Genomic DNA, 22,518 nt, shown 5'->3' with positions numbered 1-22,518 from the left:
TAATAGTGTCAACAGCACATTCCTTCCTGTCTTCTTTCCTAGTTTTATGTATCTCTGAATAATACTTGCCAGAAAGTATATTTGAAGAGGTTCTTTGTAAATGTGTGTTCATGTTCATATTAATTACATACCTGATATGGTGAATTCAGCGCATTTAAAATAGAAGTAATTTTATGTGTTTTAATTATTGCACTTCTGATCATTTGTAGGCGAAACCTAACCAAACTATCCCTGATCTTCAGCCACATGCTGGCAGAACTAAAAGGAATCTTTCCGAGTGGACTCTTTCAAGGAGACACATTTCGGATTACGAAAGCAGATGCTGCTGAATTTTGGAGGAAAGCTTTTGGGGAAAAGTAAGTCTCAAAATAATGAATTTGTTTTGTTTATGTGTTTGTTTCTTAAGTAGGCTCCCAGCATGGAGCCCATTGTGGGTCTGGAATTGTGCTGAGACCCAGAAGTTAGACGCTTAACCACTGAGCTACCCAGGTGCCCCTCAAAATAATGAATTTGAACTGTGAAGAGCTAAAGCTTATGTTGTGGCCTTCTGCTTAATTTTTTTTTTTTGATGTTTTAACTTTTTTTTTTTTTTTTTTAAAGTAAACTGCAGCCTCAGCGCGAGGCTCGAAATCGCAACCCCAGCATCAAGAGTTGCATGGTCTACCAAGTGAGCCTGCTGGGTGCCCGTTTATTTTTTTAATTAATGAAATAATTATATCATGGGAAAGCATAAAGAAAAATAATGAATGCGTATGTACAGTAGGCCCCCCCTTATTGGCAGTTTTACTTTTCGTGGTTTCAGATACCTGACGTCAGCTGTGGTCTAGAAGCTGATAGTCTTCCTGGTGTATTAGCACAACGTCAATAGTAGCCTAACACTGTCTCAGTGCTTGCGTCCTTCCCCTCGCTCCATCTCCTCAATGTAGGCATCTTATCTCATCCTGACTAGAAGGGTGTCTACAGCACTGAGATGCTGTGAGAGAAAACCCACATTCACGTAACTTTCATTACAGTATATTGGCTATAATCGTTCTATTTTGTTATTGTTGTTGTCTTACTGTGCCTAAATTATAAATTAAACTTCATCACAGGTGCGTGTATAGGAAAAACCCCAGTATATGTAGGGTTTGGTACTATCTGCCTTTGCAGCCATCCACTGAGGATTTTGCAAAGTATCCCTTGCAGATAAGGGGGGGCATATTGTACCTACCTCCCCAAGTTTTGGAGGTTCTTTTTTTTTTTTCCTGTTTTTTTTTTTAAAGAAATCTTTGTAGATTCAACTGATACCCAGGCTCTTATATTGAATATTTGTCTGTCTCTCTCCCCATCCATTCCGCTGTTAATAGATGTTTATGTTTCACATTCTTTGTGCTCACAAACTGTGCCACAGTGAACAGAATTATTTTTGTCTTCATATGCAAGAGCTTCTAATCACAGTTACATGTCTAGGAGTGAAATAGCTGAATCAGGGAGTTTCACATCCTCTGCTTTGCCAGATATTGCCTAATTGCTTTCCCCCAAAGTGGTTATACCAGTTTATATCCCTGTAAGTAGTCTACACAAATTCCATAGCTCTATAGTTGGGCTAACACGGGTGGTGTGACTTGGGTATCATATTTTGCTTTCTATTCCTAATGACAAAGGAGATTGAGCATCTTTTCACAGTTATGACCAGTTGGGATTCTTACTCTGACTTGCCTGTTCCTGTTCCTAACTTGTCCATTTCTCTACTGAGTAACTTGTCTTTTTCCTATTGAAAGACACTGATTGTTAGTTACCTTACGTTACAGATATCTTCTCCTAGTCTGTGGCTAGTTTTCTACTTTGTCATATTGTCTTTTATTGTATAGAAGTTTTAAATTATATAGACAGATTTATGTGTTACACTTATGCTTTTAAGTATTAATATAAATGTTCTTGTATAGCCTATGAAATTTTGGATCGAGGAACTGAAAAAAAATAGCAATACAGCTTTTTAGTTGTATATACAGATCCTAATATAAATTTCCCTTTAGATGCCTTCTTTTTAAAAATATGCTTAAATGTAAAATATAGAATAATAGGTGATTTAAAAACTTTGTTAAAGAGGATGGGAATAAATTTAACTTTGTTCCTTTTAACTTAATAACTCCATTAGAAGAGTTCAAAATGCCACTTTATCTCTTAATTTCTAGGCAGTGAGTACATAAACTTTTCAGAGTCAGTGATCTTGTGTTTACATAAAGATCTTGAGAAATAGAAATCCCATAGTATCTTGTGCTAGCCTTATCTGGGGTTTAATCACTCTTACATTGATAATTTATTCCTTCTCCCTATCAGAACTATGTTCTTCCTGTGTCTTAAGCCTATTTCCTCCTAACTAGGCCTTGAGATTATGAGTTCCTCAAAGAACTCAGGATGTTTTATATGCTTTTATTTATTTTTTTTTTAAAGATTTTATTTATTTATTTATTTGAGAGAGAGAGACAGTGAGAGAGAGCATGAGCGAGGAGAAGGTCAGAGGGAGAAGCAGACTCCCCATGGAGCTGGGAGCCCGACGCGGGACTCGATCCCGGGACCCCGGGATCATGACCCGAGCCGAAGGCAGCCGTCCAACCAACTGAGCCACCCAGGCGTCCCTGTTTTATATGCTTTTAAAAAGTTAGTTTAAATGTAAGCTTTTAAGTTAGTGAAGGCCTGGCCTCAGATGACATTTATATAGAAAGAGTAATCTCTCTCTCTCCATGTTTCTCTAAAGAGAACAGCTGTGTGAAGAAAGATGAGAAAGGGAATTAGTTTATGACATATTGCTTAAGAAGAGTGGGAAAAGATTTCTCTATTACTAATTTCCTTATTAGAAAGTTAAGAAATATATTATTTATTCCCTTTCTTTTCTCAATCCAAAATATAACTTAACTTCTTTAAGAGAATTGAAATTGATATTGTGATCTTAATGTGGCTTTCTTGGTAATTATGGCAGTGCACAGCATTGTCTGTTACCTCACTCTGCCTTCCCTTTCACCCCTGCTCCCCCATCTAGGACAATAGTCCCTTGGAAGAGTTTCCGACAGGCCCTTCACGAAGTGCATCCCATCAGCTCCGGGCTCGAGGCCATGGCTCTGAAATCCACTATTGATCTGACCTGCAATGATTATATTTCAGTTTTTGAATTTGACATCTTTACACGACTCTTTCAGGTAGGATACTAAAATGTTGGCTAAACTAGTTGCTTCTTTCCTAAAGGGAGAGCTCTTTTAAAAAATAACATTTGGAAGTTTACATATTGTACAAAATTATTTTTTTTAGGGTTTATTTATTTATTCGACAGACAGAGATTACAAGTAGGCAGAGAGAGAGGAGGAAGCAGGCTCCCCACTGAGCGGAGAGCCCAATGCGGGGCTCGATCCCAGGACCTTGGGACCATGACTCGAGCCCAAGGCAGAGGCTTTAACCCACTGAGCCACCCAGGCACCCCTGTACAAAAGTATTTTTAGTCAGTGTAGAAATTATAAGCAAAAAAACCTCACTACTCAGTTTTTATCTATTTATTATTAAACACAATAACTATATAATATGCTTTTTTTCTCCTCACATTTATAATCTCTCTTTTAAATATTCTTTGCATCGTTTAAATCATTGTAGAATGCCCAGAAAATGGGTGTAATCTGATCTATTTAATCAGTTTCCTGTTGTTGGACATTTATGTACATTTCCAGCTTTTTCTCCTATTGTATTGAAATTCTTGACTGTTATTATTAACATGCATTGATGCTTCAGAAAGAGCTCATTTCTTTCTCTCTGTAAAGATAGTATGTGTCTGCCAACTGGTATCAGCCTTTATTTGCAACTTCTTAGTTGTACACGTGGGCTCTGCTGTTGGTTAGAACTTCTGTAAAATGTCTTGAATTTCATTTTATAATGAAATTTCTTTCTACAAGCATATATTTGTTTCTTCTTAGCTTTTCTGAGTTCTTACATCTCAAACATATTTCTCTCAAAGTAACCATATAATTGAAAATTTGTGACAATGAATGGAGAATTGAGGTGGTTTTCTTTCTGTTCTTCCTTGCTCTGAGGACAGTGGGATGTCCTGAGCTAAGTGGTCTGATCGAGCTCTTGTTCCCTTAGCCCTGGTCCTCTTTGCTCAGGAACTGGAACAGTCTTGCCGTAACTCATCCTGGTTACATGGCTTTCCTGACATACGATGAAGTAAAAGCTCGGCTCCAGAAGTTCATTCACAAACCGGGCAGGTCAGTGCTGGGAAGCAAAGGTGTTTATTCTCCTGAATTCTATGCTTTTGTGACCTCTGCCAGGATAGAGGAAATGTGATCTTGGATTAGTTTCCCAGTGGCTCCGTTGCTGCACTGGGATTGATGTCTGTTTACCAGAAGAATTGACTTATTCAGATCTTAGGATTTGATAAATGCTTTCAAGCCACTTAAGAATTGAACTTATGTATTTTTTGCTTTTGGTCTGGAGTCACTGTAGAATCTATTATTGATGATCCGTTTGATTTTGTCTCTGTCTTGCCTTCTACCCTAACAAAAGCATATAAAATGTTCTGTTCATCTCTGTTCTCAGTTACATTTTCCGGCTGAGTTGCACTCGTCTGGGTCAGTGGGCTATTGGGTATGTCACTGCTGATGGGAACATTCTGCAGACGATCCCTCACAATAAACCTCTCTTCCAAGCCCTGATTGACGGCTTCAGGGAAGGCTTGTGAGTATCTGCTGTTTGCCCCTCGCTGGAATACAGGAATTTAGGGGTTATAAAACTTAATCATCAGTGACTTGATTCCAGGTGTCTTCAGGACTGAACATTCAAGAAACACATTAACAGGTTGTATTATTTTAACCTTCAGGTTCTGTAGGACTTTTGTTGTTATTTAAAAGGATTCTTTGAGTGAAATGATTTTTCTCTAGTGCTTTAGTTATTACCATGTGTAAACTGTATCTTTTTCCTTTTCCAGATGTTAACTTATTTCCAAATCTATATTTGAAAATATGCCAATTATCAGGAAATGTTACCAGTTATTTAACTAGCCCACATTAGAGTGCTTAGATGTTTTTAATAAGAACAGGCACAGTGGTCTTCATATGCTCTAAGCATTTTGGTTTGGCAGTATTTCTTCAGGCCTTGGGCTTTTATAATCTCTGCTAATATTGATAAGTAAGTTCTTACTTATTCCAGAATGCTATTCCTTTGGGAACGCAAACTGATTATCGCTTGGTAGGCACTAAAAATACTAGCAGTTGACCAGCTGTCAGAAAACTACTTGTGTTTTAAAGCAATGAGGAGAGTCCATTTTCTGCGCCAGCATTGGGGCTGAAGGGGGTGCTTCCCCACACATCAGAGCAGGCCGGCACTCCGGGCTTCCTGGTAGCTGGTCTCATGGGCTTCCTTTGCTTCTTGTTACATTTCTTTTGAATTGTTGTCTTTCCATGTTAAATACCTGGTAAACAAGGGCATTTTAGGCCTTTGGTCAAAAAACAGATGGTGCTTAAATTAAGAATGTGGGACACCGACGTAACTCAGTGGTTAAGTGTCCCAACTCTTGATCTCAGCTCAGGTCTTGATCTCAGGGTCGTGAGATCGAGCCTTGTGTCAGGCTACACGCTGGGTGTGGAGCCTACTTAAAATAAAATAAAAATAAATTAATAATTTGTATTTTATGTCTATCCATAGATTAAAATAGGGGTTGGGCCAACTATGGCCCATCAGCTAGCTGTTGCAGTATGGCCTGGAACTAAGATGGGTTTTCCTTTTTAAAGGGTTACTTTAAACAATAACAACCAAAGAATATAGGACACATACTTCTGTGGCTTGCAAAGTCTAAAATATTTATTGTGTGGCCCTTTACAGAAAAAGTTTGTCAGCCACTTAGTTTAAAGATAAAGCCTGTGGCCTTGTGGCCTAGAGAAGGAGTATCATTGTTCGGAGAATATCTTCTTGGAACTGTTCTGTGTTACTTATTTTTTGAAGTATTTATCTTTGGTAAATACAAAGATTTACCTTTGTACCTTATGCAAAGTAGCCTATTTATGTATTTGAGAGAGTGTGCATGAGCCGTGGGAGGGGCCGAGGGAGAAAGAGCATCTCAGGCAGACTCCTGTGCTGAGTGCAAAGCTGATGGTGCAGGGCTCAGTCTCCCCACGCTGAGGTCATGATGTGAGCTGGAATCAGGGGTTGGACGTTTAACTGACAGAGCCACCCAGATGCCCCCACAGTTGCCCTTTTAAAGATTTTTTTTTGGACAGAGATCACAGGTAGGCAGAGAGGCAGGCAGAGAGAGAGAGAGAGAGGGAGGAAGCAGGCTCCCCGCTGAGCAGAGATCCTGATGCGGGGCTCAATCCCAGTACCTGGGATCATGACCAACCCACTAAGCCACCCAGGCACCCCAACACAGTTGCCCTTTTAGATGAGAGAATGCCCAGTTACTATTTTGTCTGCATTAGCCAGCAGTTATAAATTGTCTTTAGTAAAACCCCAAGGCCGGTTACTCTTTTTACAGCTATCTGTTTCCAGATGGACGGAATCAGAATCCCGACCTGACAGGCTTATGTGAACCAACTCCCCAAGACCACATCAAAGTGACCCAGGTGAATTTTGTTTTACCTCCTCACTGTGTCTCTGGAGGCAAGCTTTTGTCCTCGACACAATTCATGGTAGAGCAGTACGGAGTGATTGGAACACTTAGGTTTTAAACCATCGACTAGCCTAGTGGATTTATGTGTGTGTAGTTTCTCTAGAGAATTGAAATAGGACCAAGACCGTGTGCTTTCTGTGTTGGTGAGAGAATAGTGACCACTGTTGGGGCACTTCCATAGAAGTCAAATTTGTGGGGGGAGTAGCAGTCTGGTTTTCCTGGTGTCAGTTGAAGGTTGAGGTCATTCATTCGTTCGACAGATACCGCAGTCGGCTGAGTAGTCTCTTCAATTTCTCTTTATTAAAGGAACAATATGAATTATACTGTGAGATGGGCTCCACTTTCCAGCTGTGTAAAATATGTGCTGAAAACGACAAGGATGTGAAAATTGAGCCCTGTGGACACCTCATGTGCACGTCCTGTCTCACGTCCTGGCAGGTATGGCTCTAGACCGTGTGCTCTGCTGTGTAATCCTCGGAGGAACTGGGAGTTTTGTATCCTCTGTGGAGAGAAAGGATGGTCTGGTTTGTGGGGGAGGTTTTAAGCTTCTGGTTTCTTTTTTCATCTTTAGGAAATGTATTTCTATATAGTCCATACTTACAGATGAGCCTTTGACCGTCTCCCGTTTGCTCTGCAGGAATCCGAAGGCCAGGGCTGTCCTTTCTGCCGATGTGAAATTAAAGGTACTGAGCCCATTGTGGTCGATCCGTTTGACCCTCGAGGAAGTGGCAGCCTACTGAGGCAAGGAGCCGAGGGAGCTCCCTCCCCAAATTATGAGGACGATGATGATGAACGAGCTGATGATTCTCTCTTTATGATGAAGGAACTGGCTGGTGCGAAGGTGAGACTTCAGGTTCAGAGACTGGCAGACTCCACTGTGAGTTGTGTTCTAAAGGAATAGAGAGCATTTGATGACATCCAGACCACAGGAAGCAATAGTAGCTGACTATTTACTGAGCATTTACTATGTGAGAGAGGCCATGCTGAGTATTTCCCTTTTTCTAACTCCTGTAATCCTGTCCTCATATATACTCAAATAACCCAAGAGTAGGTACTCTTATTTTCATTTAGCAGATGAAGAAACCAGGGCATGGCAAGGTTAAGGAACTGGCTGAAAATTACATAGCTGTGGCCAGACGTTCTGGCTTCAAGGTCCATGCTCTGTGTCCTAGAACTGGGCTTTCCCCAGCTTGTTGGAGAGAATGAGAGGGGATAAGATAGTGAGGCCCTCTTGCGCTTCTCTGAGTAGGGTCTGGTGTTCTGGTGTTCTTTCCTGCGGGTCCTGGCACTGGAAAGTTAGATTGCAGAGGGGAGGGGCACTGTTAGTAACCAAGGACATGGCGACCAAAGTGACTGGAGGGTGGCAGAGGAGGTACCAGGTAGAAGCTAAGCAAACTGGAAAGGCCCTAGTAAAGAGAGGAAACATACAGACTAAGAAAGATGGGATCAAATTTTGTAACATCGGTGGGTAGGGTAACACAGGGATCTGCTGACTAATTAGAAGGAAGGGAGTCCTTTGAAGATGGTAAGCAATACAGGGCAAACAGAAGATTCTAATGTGCTTTTGATTCTCTAGTTGAGGATTTTTATATAAATTTATATAAGGGCAGCCTTCTTTTATAATAGTACTTTACTGCCTGACACGTGGTAGATGGAAAGAATGGATTTGGGGAGGCCCCTAGGTGGCTCAGTTGGTTGAGAATCTGACTTGATTTCAGCTCAGGCCATGATCTTGGGGTCCTTGGCTCAAGCCCAGCTTTAGGCTCCATGCTCAGCGGGGAGTCTCTTTGGTATTCTCGCTCGCTCTCTCCCTTGGCCCTACCACCCCTGCCCCCAGGAAAAGGAATAGATTTGATCTCTTAAATGATTGGATCCATGTGTCTCCTCCTCTCTGTCCTCAGTGCCACTGCCTTATTTCAGGCCTCATCATCGTCTCTTTGCCCCGCTGCCAGCACCGGAGAGCTCAGCGCAAACCTGACTATCCCATTCCTTTGCCTCATACTCTGATGACTTTTCGTTACTTAATGAGTTAAGCAGTTCTCCTTTCCTCCAGCACTTTGCCCTTAAAATCCTTTTTGCTTTATGTTTTGTGGTTCAGCAAGGCCAAACCACTAAAATCTCTTTGTGCTTTTGTCTTGGTAGTTTCTTTTTTCTTTTTTTAAAGAATTTTAAAATTTCTTTTAGAGAGGGAGCTTGTGAGCAAGGGAAGGAGCGGAGGGGGAGGGACAAGCAGACTCCCTGATGAGTGGGGCTCAATCCCAGGACCCTGAGATGATGACCTGAGCCGAAGCTAAGGGCAACTGAACCACTCAGGTGCCCCTGTCTTAGTAGTTTCTTCGTAACTTAGTTGAGTTTTCATTTCCTAGGACGCCTTTCCAGACCCTTCCTGCTTCCCCCACCCCCAGTTCCCATGTGTTTACACACATCATTTCTAGGCCTACCCAGGTGTCTCTGAGACACTGAGTATGTCTGCCATAGAACTTACTACCTCATAATATCTTATTAAATGCATTTTCTGGTATATTATAAATTATAGAAGGCAAGAGCCATGTCTCATTTGTAATTTACTATTCAGAATTGAGCACATAGCAATTACGTTGAATGTTTGGAAATTGAAACAACTTTAGTATGGGAGTTAATAAATCTATGCTTTATCAATAGCAGGTAGTTGAGGAAGACTGGAATGAGCAGTACATTTTTGGTTTTTTGAAGTGGACAGATTTTTTAGTTTTGGCCCCTTATAACAGGTTCTTTGGGTCCATTTTAAGAGATTAGTTTGAGGGACCACCTGGGTGACTCAGTTGGTTAAGTGTCTGCCTCTGGCTCAGGTCATGATCCTGGGGTCCTGGAATCAAGTTCCACATCGGGCTCCCTGCCCAGCGGGGAGTCTGTTTCTGCCTTTCCCTTCACTGCTCTCTCCTCATGCTGTCTCTCTCTCTGTCTCTCAAATAAATAAATAAATAAATAATTTAAAAAGAGATTAATTTGATCTCTAAAGCAGTTTTATATGTTCTTACATAGATTTCTTCTGTTCATTGATGAAAATTTATTGGTAACTCTGGAGTATTAGGGAAGCTGAATACTAAGATAAGTGATTTTTCCTGGCTATATTTATTTGAAATTAAAATTACCCTTTTCTCTTCATGAAATTCTATAGATGAATAATACTTATTGTGGAGAAATAGGCATCGCATTCAGTGTTGATGTGGGTACAGATTAGCCCATCTTTTGGAAGGACAGTTTGACATCTATCAAAATGCATAATGGTCACAGTTTGAACTAGCAATTCCAGTTCTAGGGATTTATCCTAAAGAAATCCTCAGATAAGCACCCAAAGATACAGATCCAGTTTTTATAGCATTATTTGCAGTAATGAAAAATTCGAATCAACTCACATGTCCAGCAGTTAGAAATTATGATACACCCATGTGTTTGTATTCTGTTGCTGCCATAACAAATTACTACAAATTTAGCAGCTTAAAGCAACACAAGTTTATTCTGTTACAGTGTTGAAGGTCAGAAGCCCAACACGTGTGCCCTCCAGCTAGATCAGGGTAGATGCAGGTCTGTAGTTCTTCCTGTAGGCCCTGTAGGGGAAGACCCAGTTCCTTTTCTATTTGGATTTGGCAGTGTTTAGTTGCTTGCCAGCTGTAGGATTGAGATCCCCATGTCCTTGCTGGCTGTCTGCTCAGGGTATCCCAGCTTCTAATGGTCAGCCATACTCTTTGGCTCCTGGATTTCTTTCCTCTTCCTTCTGCCTTCTCTCTGAGGTTCTCTGCTGTTGAGGACTCATGTGGGATGTGAGGGTGGTATGGCTGCAACATCTGTCACCCCACTGATCACCAGGGTTGATTTGGCCGATCTGGCTGGTGAGGCGGGTGTCCCCTTCCTCCCTCACAGCTCCATGTGCGTCTCTCCCAAAGCTGCATGCTTGGTTGAAGAGGATGACCTTCCCCAGTAGAGGAGAGGACTGGTCTTCGGTTGGGGTATACGAGTAGCTGTACTCCGCTGCTAGAACCTTCAAACAAGCTCTCAAGGACTCATGTGATTAGATTGGGCCTATCCAGATAGTCCAGGATAATTCCCCCATCTCAAGATCCGTACCTTCAGTCACATTAGCGAAGTCCCTTTTACCAAGTAAAATGACATGTTCAGTTTCTAGGTTTCGGGGTGTGAATAAACATCTTGGGGCTGGGGGATGGGGAATCCTCATTCTGCCTGCTACAGTCCCCATAATGGAATGCTCTGCAGAATGAGTTCGGTGTACGTATACTTAAGTCGAAAATTGCCTAATACTAAGTTTAAAAAATAATTGTATATTATGTGTAGTATCACCTTATTTCTCTTAAAAAAAAAAAAAGTTGTAAAAAAGTTTTTTTAACATGCATAGGGGAATAATTGACTACCCACTGAATTGCTGTAATGTTTGAGGGCGCAAGTTTCGAGGACTTGGAACTTTATGGGATATTTGAGGGTTTTACAGTAAACATAGTGTTTTTGCAAGGTGTCCATTATGCTGGGTAAGGGGCTCTTTATTGGGTGCTTTAAGTATTGAGTGAGATAAGAAACCTCAAACAAAGGCCTGCGAGGAGCTAGTGGTTGTATTTAAGAGAGCGTGCGTGCGGGTGGAAGAGTTTACCACAGGCAGACAGCGTGCGCTGTTGCAGATGTTGGGTCCACACTCTAAGTGCTGTAGGGCTGTAAAGAAAAGAAAAGGAACTCTTTTCCCATAGCTGATCTGTATGAATGATTTTAAATTTACTCATTTAAATAAAAGTCATAAACGTACACTGGAGAAGTTCAAATACAGAAAAAAACAGCTTCGTGCATGGTGCTGTCACTTGGCCATTCTGTAATTTATTTAGTTTCTTAATGGACGTTCACATTATTTCCAGACTTACACAGACTGATACTCTTTTCAGGTCTGTAGGTTAAATTCCTGGCAGTGGAACTGCTGGATGAAAGTGAATGTACATTTAAACTCTTTGATGGAAGAAAGGATATAATTAGGGGAGGGGCGATGGGAATTGCGCAAAGTTAGTGCTCTTGCATTTCTTAGTTGTTCAGTAGGTGCTACGTGGGTGTCTATTATTCTTTGTATGAATTAAATTTGTTATAAAATATTTAACTTTTTTTTGAGTAGATAACTAAAATTTATCCCCACTTTTTTTTTTTTTTTAAGATTTTATTATTTATTTGACAGAGAGATCACAAGTAGGCAGAGAGGCAGGCAGAGAGAGGGGGAAGCAGGCTCCCCACCGAGCAGAGAGCCCGATGCAGGGCTCTATCCCAGGACTCTGGGATCCTGACCTGAGCCGGAGGCAGAGGCTTTAACTCACTGAGCCACCCAGGCACCCTAACCCCACGTTTTTGTCCTAAAATCGCTCCTGAAGGTGTATGAGACTAGCGGGTGCCTGACTTGTCACGTCCCGGGTAGCTGTCAGCGGGTGCCTTTTTTTTTTTTAGATTTTATTTATTTATTTGTCAGAGAGAGAGAGAGAACACAAATAGGCAGAGAGGGGGGAAGCAGGCTCTCCCCGCTGAGCAAGAAGCCCGACGCGGGGCTTGATCCCAGGACCCTGAGATCATGAACTGAGCCGAAGGCAGATGCTTAACCCGCTGAGCCACCCAGGCGCCCCTGTTGCTGTTTTATTGCAATTTTGTTTTTAATGCAGTGAATGTACTTATTACAAAATCCAATTGATAAACGCATGTGGATTATTTGGTAAGTTTAAAAGACTTGCTAGAAGGCTGGCAGAAACCTTGGCTCCCAGCCTCTGCTGCCTTCAGCTCCTCTGTGGGCCCTGCTCAGATTTGTGGGTTCTCAACACCTTTTATACCATATACTTCCAGTGCTTTCTTTTGCCTCTTCAGTGTCTGTCATCTGTTCACTTCAGGTGTTGTAGAAAAGGATTGATTATCTCCCTCCTTCCCACACCTTATCTCCCCACTATTGTTACTTGAGTGTCGTTTTTTTTTTGGTGGGGTGGAGGCCCAAATCACTATTTGGTGTGTAAATGATTTTGCTCCTTGCGTTCCTAGCAATACAATATGATGTAATTGCTATTGTTTTCTCATACGACCTTCTGCTTTTCCTGGGAAAATTTATATATATATATATATATATGTATATATATATATATTTTTTTTTTTTTAAAGATTTTACTTATTTGAGAGAGGATGTAAGGACATGAGCAGGGGCAGGGGGAGAAGCAGAGGGAGAGGGAGAGAATCTCCAGCAGACTCCCCACTGAGCTGAGAGCCAGATGCAGGACTCCATCTCACAACCCTGTGAGATCGTGACCTGAGCCGAAATGACAAGTTGGATGCTTAACCAACTGAGCCTCCCGGGCACCCCAAATTGCTTTATTTTTATTTCCTTAGTTTTCTGTTTGTACCTGTCACTACCAGGTCTTACCAAGCTGTCTGACATTCTCTCAGTATAATTTTCTATGAAGTAAATTTTCTAAATACAATAGACAGTATATAACATATTACGGTGACATGGGAAACATGACTCCCACGGTTTCCTCTTTCTTGATTTACTTCCTTTCGTGGGTGAAGTATGTCCTCAGAAAGGTGTGAGAGAAAACTTTTTTTTTTTTAAGATTATTTATTTATTTATTTGACAGAGAGATTGAGACCACAAGTAGGCAGAGAGGCAGGCAGAGAGAGAGGAGGAAGTAGGCTCCCCACGGAGCAGAGAGCCCAATGTGGGGCTCGATCCCAGGACTCTGGGATCATGACCTGAGCTGAAGGCAGAGGCTTAACCCACTGAGGCACCCAGGCGCCCCCGAGAGAAAACTTTTGAGACGTTTGATACCTTAGATATCTGTTCAGCCTTTAGACTGACTAGTTACCCAATGCTAGGTTGAAAAAAAAATTCTAAAAATTGTTATGGCTTCACTTCACTTCAGGTTCTAGTGGTTTTTTTTTGCTATTTGGTACCCCCTTTCCCATTATCCAAGAAGCTTTTAGGTTATTCTCCTTATGCTTGATTCCTTGAAAACATAAGGGTGCTTTTGGTTTGTTTGCTTGTTTGTCATGGTTTTTTTTCCTTCATTGGGCTGGCTATGCAGTAAACCCTTTCTATATGGATATTTATGTCCCTTTGGTCATAGAACCATTCTTGTGGTATTTCTCTGAGTATTTCCTCTCCACTTGTGTTTTTTATCTTTTTCTGCAACTTGATTATCTGCTGTAATAAAAGAACGGTGCAAGGATAGTTACAATGTTGAGCCACAAAGAGTGTAATTAGCTCAGCCCTCTGCACTTCAGGAAGGGGAACGAGCCATAGATGGTGAGAGGGGTTGTAGGCAAAGAGGGGCGCCTGGCTGGCTCAGTCAGTCTTCTCTTGGGGTTGTGAGTTTGAGCCCTCCGTTGGGTTGAGTGTAGAAATCACTTAAAAATAAAATCCTAAAAAAAAAAAAAAAAAAAAAAAAAGGCAGAGAGGGCTTTTTTCCAGTTGGGAAACAACCTGAACAAAGGCAAGGAGGTAGGAATTGCAGAGTCAAGACTGATAGGAGAGTGGGAGTTATGGATGGACAAGCTGTTGCATAGTCTAAGGACGGCTCAGCTGGTAATGGCAAGCAAACGGATTTGGGGAGATAAGAAACCAGAATTTGGGAGAATTGCGAGAAGGTGGTTTTAATAAATCAGATCTGAGGTTGGTAAGCAGAATGAAGAGGCAGATTGAGATATGAGACTCTTTCGGGGCGCCTGGGTGGCTCAGTTGTTAAGTATCTGTCTTCAGCTTATGTCGTGATCCCAGGGTCCTGGGATCAAGCCCCGCATTGGGCTCCCTGCTCGGGGAAGGCCTGCTTCTCCCTCTGCCACTCCCCCTGCTTGTGTTCCTTTTTTCGCTGTCTCTCTCTCTCTGTCAGATAAAATCTTTAAAAAAAGATATGAGGCTCTTTCATGGAAGAATCAGCAAGATACAGTAACTAGCTAGAAATGGATGAAGTGACAATCAGCCTAATAACTTTCTCACTTAAGCCTTGAGGTGTCTCACTGTTCATGCTGCGTCACTTGTGCACCAGCGACATGCAGCCCTTTCCTTAAGCATGAGTAGAAGCAGGTAGCTATCTTTGCCTTCATTTACCGCCCAGCACTAATGATAGGCCTAAGTATGTGAATGGGTATCTTTCTGTCATCTTACGTAAGTGCTTGTAATACATATTTGCCTTTATTCCATCTGTATTGCTCCCTGGGAGAGAATGCAAATGCCAAGTAGCATTTTGTATGAATTATGCAGATCTCTTGATAGCTCGCCTGGACAAGCTTACCAGCCATTCATCACCCTGCTGCAGGCTTGGAAATGGGAGAGGTTATACATGTATTGCTTCGTCTAATTTGGCACCTCATTTTTTTAAGGACACAAATTGATGGGAAATATTAATTCCTTTAAATTACTGACTTGAAATAACACTTCTTCAGAAGGACTTGAGATGCTTTTTACTGGTTCTGTTGATTCTTTCCCTCTAAATGTCTTTATTTTTTTCTTTTTTCTATCCTAACAAGCCAGAGAATTTCTCATCTTTTGAGCTCTCATTGTTCTGTGCTTTAAATGTTATTTCCCCACATGATTTGTTGAGAGGTTAATGTCTGCTCCTTCCTTTTTATATGGGTTCCTCTTTTTGATCTTGAAAAGATTTTTTTCTTTCTCTGAAGAGGAGGAGGTGGAAAATTGTAATACTTGTTTTCAGTTGTGAGCTAGGAAGCTTCTTGTAGCAGAGCCATTTCTCCATACTTGCCTGTGGCTTGGATCTGCGTGGTGGTTCTGTGATTGAGAGCGCCCTCTTACGGTGACGCAAAAATAACTCAGGAAGCCTGACCCATTGGTGGGAACAGTGTTCAGAGTTTGCAGACAGAGTACTTGCTGTCTACGCTTTAGGAGAAGTTGAAAGATGCCACTCCCTCATACAAGAATAACCTATTGGGAAATTTTATGTGTGTCAGGTGGAACGGCCTCCTTCTCCGTTTTCGATGGCCCCACAAGCTTCCCTTCCCCCAGTGCCACCTCGACTTGACCTTCTGCAACAGCGGGTGTCTCTTCCTGCAAGTGCTTCTGGTCTTGGAACTGCTTCTAAGGTAAGATGTTACCCATTTCTACAGTCTTCTGATTCTTTGTTGTGGATTATAGCGTTGTGGATTACAGTGGGGTTTTTTGGTTTTTTAGATAAGTAGGTTTTGATTGATTTACTTTCCTCATGCTTCGCAGGTAGCTTCTGGCTCCCTTCATAAGGACAAACCATTACCAATACCTCCCACACTTCGAGATCTTCCACCACCACCCCCTCCAGACCGGCCATATTCTGTTGGAGCGGAATCCCGGCCACAGAGACGTCCCTTGCCTTGTACACCGGGTGACTGTTCGTCCAGAGACAAACTGCCCCCTGTTCCCTGTGGCCGCCTTGGGGAATCATGGCTGCCTCGGCCAATCCCCAAAGTACCAGTGGTTGCCCCCAACTCTAGTGACCCCTGGACAGGTAGAGAATTAACCAACAGGCACTCACTCCCATTTTCATTGCCCTCACAAATGGAACCCAGAGCGGATGTGTCCAGGCTTGGAGGCACATTCAGTGTGGATACCTCCATGGTGAGTCCTGTTTCTGACATTTTTTTGCCTATTAACAAATACTTTTGCATGACGTTGAATGGGTCAGAGTTTTGTGATAGGTTTTGTGCAGGATTCCGAGACAGTGAAACATCCCTGTCCTCAGGCGTGTGTATATATACCCTCAAGAAGTGTACTACTAGAGCAGATAAAGCGTGTTTGCCAATAATGCTGTAGGAATGCTTGTGCACCTGCGTGTGTGTGTGTGTGTGTGTGTATGTATGTATGTATGGCTGGATTCATACAGTGTGAGTATTATAAATGGAAAGCATTGAAGTTGTAGAGAAAGGAGAGATTATTTCCAAATAGAGCAATCATGAGGGCTTTATGGAACAAATGACATTTGAATTCAAAGTGTTCTTTCCAGAGTGAATAGTGTGAAGGTCACGAGTACAATGACACAGATGCTTGAGGTATATTGTGGAACTAGAAGTAGTTTAATTTGAGTGGAGCAGAAGTTTTGTATGTCAGAGGAGGGAAGGTCTAGAAAGGGGCATTAGTACTAGATTGGAGGACCTTGAAAATCCCATCAAGGCCAAAAGAGTTTTAATTTATTTGGTAGGAGATGAGCACTTGAAGGTTTTAAATTAGGGGAATGACGTGAGCAAAGTGATGGTTTACAGAGATAAATCCAGTAGTATGCAAAAATGGATTGCTAAGAGAGTAGATTGAGAGAAGGTTAGTGGTTCATTGTATAAGCATGAGATAAGGGTCCAGACCTGGGGGTGGGGAGGTTTATTTGTTCTTTTGTTGGTTCATTTGTGTATGCGCTCCACAAAAAAAAATTCTGCCCTCACAAAGTTTACATTCTAATGGAGTAAAGACAAACATGGTAAGTTAATAAAACAAAGGACACTGGATGCTAATGAGAGCTATGGAGGAAAAGAGCAGAAGAAAAGGGGTATTGGGGCAGTTGATGTTGGGGTCGGGGGTACGTGGAGGGATGGGGTACACTTCTGAGCAAAGATCTGGATCGCTGTTGAGAGCGAGCCGTGCTGATTCTGAGGGAGACCCTTCGAGGATGAAGGGGAGGCCGGTGAGTTTGGGAGACTATGGTGGGAAGTAAGCAAGAGGGAGAATGCGCTGGTGCACATTTCATTGACCTGCTTTCTCTTGTGTGTGTGAGCAGTGTTATTTCTTATGTGCTACACAAATAGTTGAAGGTTAATTAGCAGTATAACTACATAGTAATGCTGCCAGTCCCCTTCAGACAGATTTAAAAAGGGGGAGAAAAACCTGTGAGCAGTGAAGTTTGGAATATGGCGGAGCCCTCACGTGAACTGGGTGCTGCTGCTTGGTGGCGAGAGAAGGGGGATGGTCACTTGCAAGTGGCATTGAGTGACAGGCCGTCTAATTCATGAGAATGAATTAGGTCCGGCTTTCTGGTGACTGCAGAAAGAGGTGTAGGTTTTTAAAGCTAGACAGGGTATTTGTATCGACAGCCCATTTCCTCAAATCTTCTAGAGTCAAAACAAAACCCCCCATTTCCTTGGCTCTTTTTAGATCTCTGTCTTCCTCGCCCTGACATTTAAACTCTGTTCAGAGCCTGAAAGCAGCTCTGCTTTTGATCAGATGTAGTAACGTGTGAGTGGCATTGAGAGCGGGGTCTGGGTCTGTGTTACTGTTCTTACTATTTTGATGGGGTCGGAGAAGGAAGAGGGGACACTTGAGTCGTGTTAAGTAGGTTCTTTCTCACTTTTCTTTCCAGAATGTGAATAACAACCCATTAGCAGGTTCAGAGTGCGAGCACCCCAAAATCAAACCTTCTGCATCGGCCAATGCCATTTACTCTCTGGCCGCCCGGTAAGTACAAGGTCGCAGCCCGCACAGCGGACGCGCTCCCGCTGACCAACAGCCTCCGCACAGAGCGTAGGGAGCCCAGGGCGGCCTGAGGAAGAAAGTTTAAGCTGATCTGTGTTTGTATCAGCTCAAAACTAGATCCTATGTTTTGGTCTCCTCTTTTCTCTATGTCCGTTTACGTGATCAGCCTTACTGGGCTTAGTGATTTTATTAATCTTCTCAAAGAAGCAGTTTTGGTTTTGTTGACTTCTGTAAAAAAAAAAAACAAAATCTTAATCATTCTTATGATTTTTAAGTTTGATTCTTAATTCTTAGTATGTATGGTAAAGTACACAAATACACCATCTTGGGGCACCCAGGTGGCTCAGTCAGTTAAGCGTCTTGACTCTTAGTTTCAGCTCGGGCCATGATCTCAGGGCTGTGGGATCGAGCCCTGAGCTGCGCTCTGCATGGGGCACGGAGTCTGCTTGGGATTCTCTCTCTCCCTCTGACCCTCCCCCCTCTCTTTCTCCCTCTCTAAAAATGTATACATATACCATCGTACTTAGAAGTGTACGGGTCAGTGGTATTAAGTGCATTCACATTATGCAACCATCACCGTCATCCGTGCTCATAACTCTTCATCTTGTAAAACTGAAATCCTGCGCATACTGAGCAGTTGCTCCCCGTCCTTCCCTGCCCCGGCCCCTGCAGCCACCGTTACGCTTTGTCTTCAGGATTTTGACTACTTTAAATACCACTTGTAAGTGCAACCATACAGTATTTGTCTTTCTGTGACTGGTTCAATTTACTTATTGTAATGTTCTCGTCCATGTTGTAGAATATGGCAGACTTTCCTTACTCTAAGGCAGAGTAATATTCCAGTTGTGCCCCCCCCTTATCTGCAGGGGGTACCTTTCAAGGCCCCCTGAATGCCCTAAACCAAGGATAGTACTGAACCCTATGTGTACACTGTGTTTTCTTTTCTAACATACATACATACATACATACATATATACGTACATACATGGTAAAGTTTAATTTATAAATTAGGCACGGTAAGAGATTAGGAACAACAATAATAAAATAGAACAGTTGGAACAGTTTGCTATAGAAGTTGTATGAACATGGTCTTTCTCAGAATACCGTACTGTACTCCCCTTTCTCGTGGTCATGTGAGGTAAAGTGCCTCTGATAAGAAGTGAGGGGGGTGATGTAGGCATTTGGACGTAGTGTTAGGCTACTGTTGACCTTCTGATAATATATCAGAAGGAGGATCATCTGCTTCCACACCACAGCTGACTATGGGTAAGTAAAACCACAGAAGATAAAATTGCAGATAAAGGGTGACTCCCGTACCATATTTTGCTTATCCATTCATCAGTGGGTGGACACTGGGATGGCTTTCACGTTTTAGCTGTTGCAGTGATGCTGCTGTGAATGTGGGTGAATAGATACTGGTCAGGGCCCTACTTTCAATTCTTTTGAATATGTACGCAGTAGTAGTATTCCTGGATCCTATGGTAATTCTATTTTTAATTTTTTGAGACACCACCATACTGTTTCCCGTGCCCTTTTTGTGGCATCTTTAGGCTTTTCTGTATATGAGATCATATCATCTGCAAACGGAGATAATTTTTCTTCTTTTCCAATACGATTGCCTTTTATTTTTCTTGCCTTGTTGATCTGGTTAGAAATTCTAGTACTAAGACATCTGGGTGGCTCGGTTGGTTAAGCGTCTGCCTTCTGCTCCAGTCACCCTGGGGTCCTGGGATCGAGTCCTGCATTGGGCTCCCTGCTCAGCGGGGATCCTGCTTCTCCCTCTCCCTGCCGCTCCCCGTGCTTATGCTTGCTCTCTGACAAATAAAATAAATAAAATCTAAAAAAAAAGAGAGAAAAAAAAAGAAAAAGAAATTCCAGTACTCTTGAGTACTCAGGAATGGTGAAAGTGGACATGCTTGCCTTGTTCCTGATCCTTCAGGAAAAGCTTTCAGTCTTTCACCATTGCATATGATGCTTGCTGTGGGCATTTCATATATGGCTTTCATTATGTTTAGGTACTTTTATTCCTATTTTGTTGAGTGTCTTTGTCTAAAAGGGTGTTAAATATTGTCAGATGCTTTTCTGCACCAACCGAGATGATTGTGTGGGGTTTTTTTCCCTTTTGTTGACCTGCTGTATTTATATTAATCCGCTTGCATTTGTTGAGCCATCCTTGCTTTCCAGGTGTGAATCCCACTGACGTATAATGGTGCATAATCCTTCTTAAGTGCTGCTGAATTCTTTTTGCTGGTATTTTGTTGCGGACTTTTGTATCGGTGTTCATAAGGGACATTGATGTGTTGTTTTCCTGTAGTGTCCTTGTCTGGCTTTGTGTCATGATTGTGCCATCCTCACAGAATGAGTTAGAAAGTGTTCCTTCTTCAGGTCTTTGGAGCAATTTGAAAAGAACTGGTAGCGTGCCTGCGTGGTCCATTGAGTTAGGCGTCAGCCTTCAGCTCAGGTCATGATCCCCCTGCTCGGCGGGAGCCTTCTTCTCCCTCTGCCTCCACTCCTGTGATTCTCTCTCTCTCTCTCTCTCTCTCTCTCTCTCTCTCTCGTTCTCTCTCTCCCAAGTAAATAAAGTCTTTCAAAAAAAGAATTGGTACTCGTTTTGTATTAAACACTTGGTCGCATTCACCAGAGAAGCTATCAGGTACGCGGCTTATTGTTGTTGGCAGGTTTTGGACTACTGAATTCATCTCCTGTAAGTCTCTTCAAATTCTCAATTTTTTGTGATTTAGTCTTCAGAAGTATTGTGTTTCTAGGAATTTGTCCATTTAAGTTACACATTGTTTTGGCATATAACTATTCATAGTACTTTTTTTTTTTTTTTTTAAAGATTTTATTTATTTAGGGTGCCTGGGTGGCTCAGTGGGTTAAGCCTCTGCCTTCAGCTCAGGTTATGATCTCAGGGTCCTGGGATCGAGCCCCACATCGGGCTCTCTGCTCAGCGGGGAGCCCGCTGCCCCCCTCTCTCTCTGCCTGCCTCTCTGCCTACTTGTGATCTCTCTCCCTCTGTCAAATAAATAAAATCTTTAAAAAAAAAAAAAAAAAAGATTTTATTTATTTATTTGATAGACAGAGATTACAAGTAGTCAGAGAGGCAGGCAGAGAGAGGAGGAAGCAGGCTCCCTGCTGAGCAGAGAGCCCGATGCGGGGCTTGATCCCAGGACTCTGGGATTGTGACCTGAGCTGAAGGCAGAGGCTTCAACCCACTGAGCCACCCAGGCGCCCCTTCATAGTACTTTCTTAAAATCTTTTTTATTTCCGTAGAATTGGTAGTAATGTCTCCACTTTAGTTTCTGAGTTTTAGTAATTGGAGTCTTCTCTCTTTTTTTCTTAATCCATCTAGATAATGACACAAAGATAATGACATCGTGACACAAAGCCAGACAAGTTTTGTCAGTTTTGTTGCTCTTTCTGAAGAACTAACTTTTGTTTTCATTGATTTTTCTCTGTTGTTGTGGGGTTTTTTTTTCTCCTATGTATGTATTTATTTGACAGAGAGAGCGAGCGAGCACCAGTAGGCAGAGCAGCAGGCAGAGGGAGAAGCAGGCTCCCCGCTGAGCAGGGAGCCTGATGTGGGGCTCCATCCCAGGACCCTGAGATGATGACCTGAGCCAAAGGCAGTCGCCTCACCGACTGAGCCACCCAGGCGCCCCAGTTCCTGTATTTTATTTACTTCTGCTCTAGTCTTCATTGCTTCCTTCCTTCCACAAGCCTTGGTTTTGGTTGATTCTTTTTGTAGTTCCTTAAGTTGTAAAGTTAGGTTGGTTTGAGATCTTTTTTTAATCTTTAACGGAACCATCAATGCTATAAATATAGCACTGCGTTAGATTTTGTTGCACTGTGTTTTTGGTCTCATTCACCTCTAAGTGTTTTCTAATTTCCTTTGTAATTTCTTCTTTGATCTGTTGGCTGTTTAAAAGTGTATTATTTGATTTTTATAATTTTGTAGAATTTTCAGTCTCACTTTTGTTACTGATTTCTAATTTGATGAGATTGTGGTCAGAGAAGACACTTTGCATGTCTTTTAAAATCCACTAAGACTTAATTTGTGGCCTCACATACTGTCTGTCTAGAAACTGTCCCTGTGCACTTGAGAAGAATGTGTGCCACTGTTGAGTGGAGTGTTGTGTTAGAGCTGATCGGTTTATATGTTGTTTAAGTACTGTCTCCGTGCTTCTGTCTGGCTGTTCTATCCATTACTGTGGGTGAGGTTCAGAAATTTCCACCTATTGGGACATCTGGGTGGTGCACTTGGTCAGGTGTCCAGCTCTTGGTTTCGGCTCAGGTCATGAGATCAAACCCCACATCAGTCTCCAAGCTCAGCACAGAGTCTACTTCAGGATTCTTCCTTCCTTCCCTCTCTCTCCCTCTGTCCCTCACCTCCCCGACCCCCCACCATATGCACATGCTCACTCTCTCCCTCTTTTTCTCTCTCTCAAATATTTTT

At 42.3% G+C, this 22,518-nt stretch overlaps 1 protein-coding gene across 2 annotated transcripts in view; it reads left to right on the top strand.

The window, feature by feature from the left end:
• Positions 1 to 22,518, top strand: part of LOC111153838 (Cbl proto-oncogene) — an 81,172-nt gene that overhangs the window by 46,131 nt on the left and 12,523 nt on the right. For both annotated transcript variants that reach the window (XM_022513098.1, XM_022513097.1), the window contains exons 3-12: positions 210 to 356; positions 3,020 to 3,176; positions 4,108 to 4,229; positions 4,561 to 4,698; positions 6,491 to 6,578; positions 6,932 to 7,063; positions 7,263 to 7,466; positions 15,584 to 15,715; positions 15,846 to 16,223; positions 17,950 to 18,044. In XM_022513098.1, the coding sequence (XP_022368806.1) occupies positions 210 to 356; positions 3,020 to 3,176; positions 4,108 to 4,229; positions 4,561 to 4,698; positions 6,491 to 6,578; positions 6,932 to 7,063; positions 7,263 to 7,466; positions 15,584 to 15,715; positions 15,846 to 16,223; positions 17,950 to 18,044 (1,593 nt within the window). The remainder of the gene's footprint in view (positions 1 to 209; positions 357 to 3,019; positions 3,177 to 4,107; positions 4,230 to 4,560; positions 4,699 to 6,490; positions 6,579 to 6,931; positions 7,064 to 7,262; positions 7,467 to 15,583; positions 15,716 to 15,845; positions 16,224 to 17,949; positions 18,045 to 22,518) is intronic.

The sequence above is a fragment of the Enhydra lutris genome, unplaced genomic scaffold, assembly GCF_002288905.1.
Source record: "Enhydra lutris kenyoni isolate GAN:26980312 unplaced genomic scaffold, ASM228890v2 scaffoldscaffold34, whole genome shotgun sequence".
In the NCBI taxonomy this organism is placed as follows: domain Eukaryota; kingdom Metazoa; phylum Chordata; class Mammalia; order Carnivora; family Mustelidae; genus Enhydra; species Enhydra lutris.
This window is presented reverse-complemented; position numbering and strand designations above follow the sequence as displayed.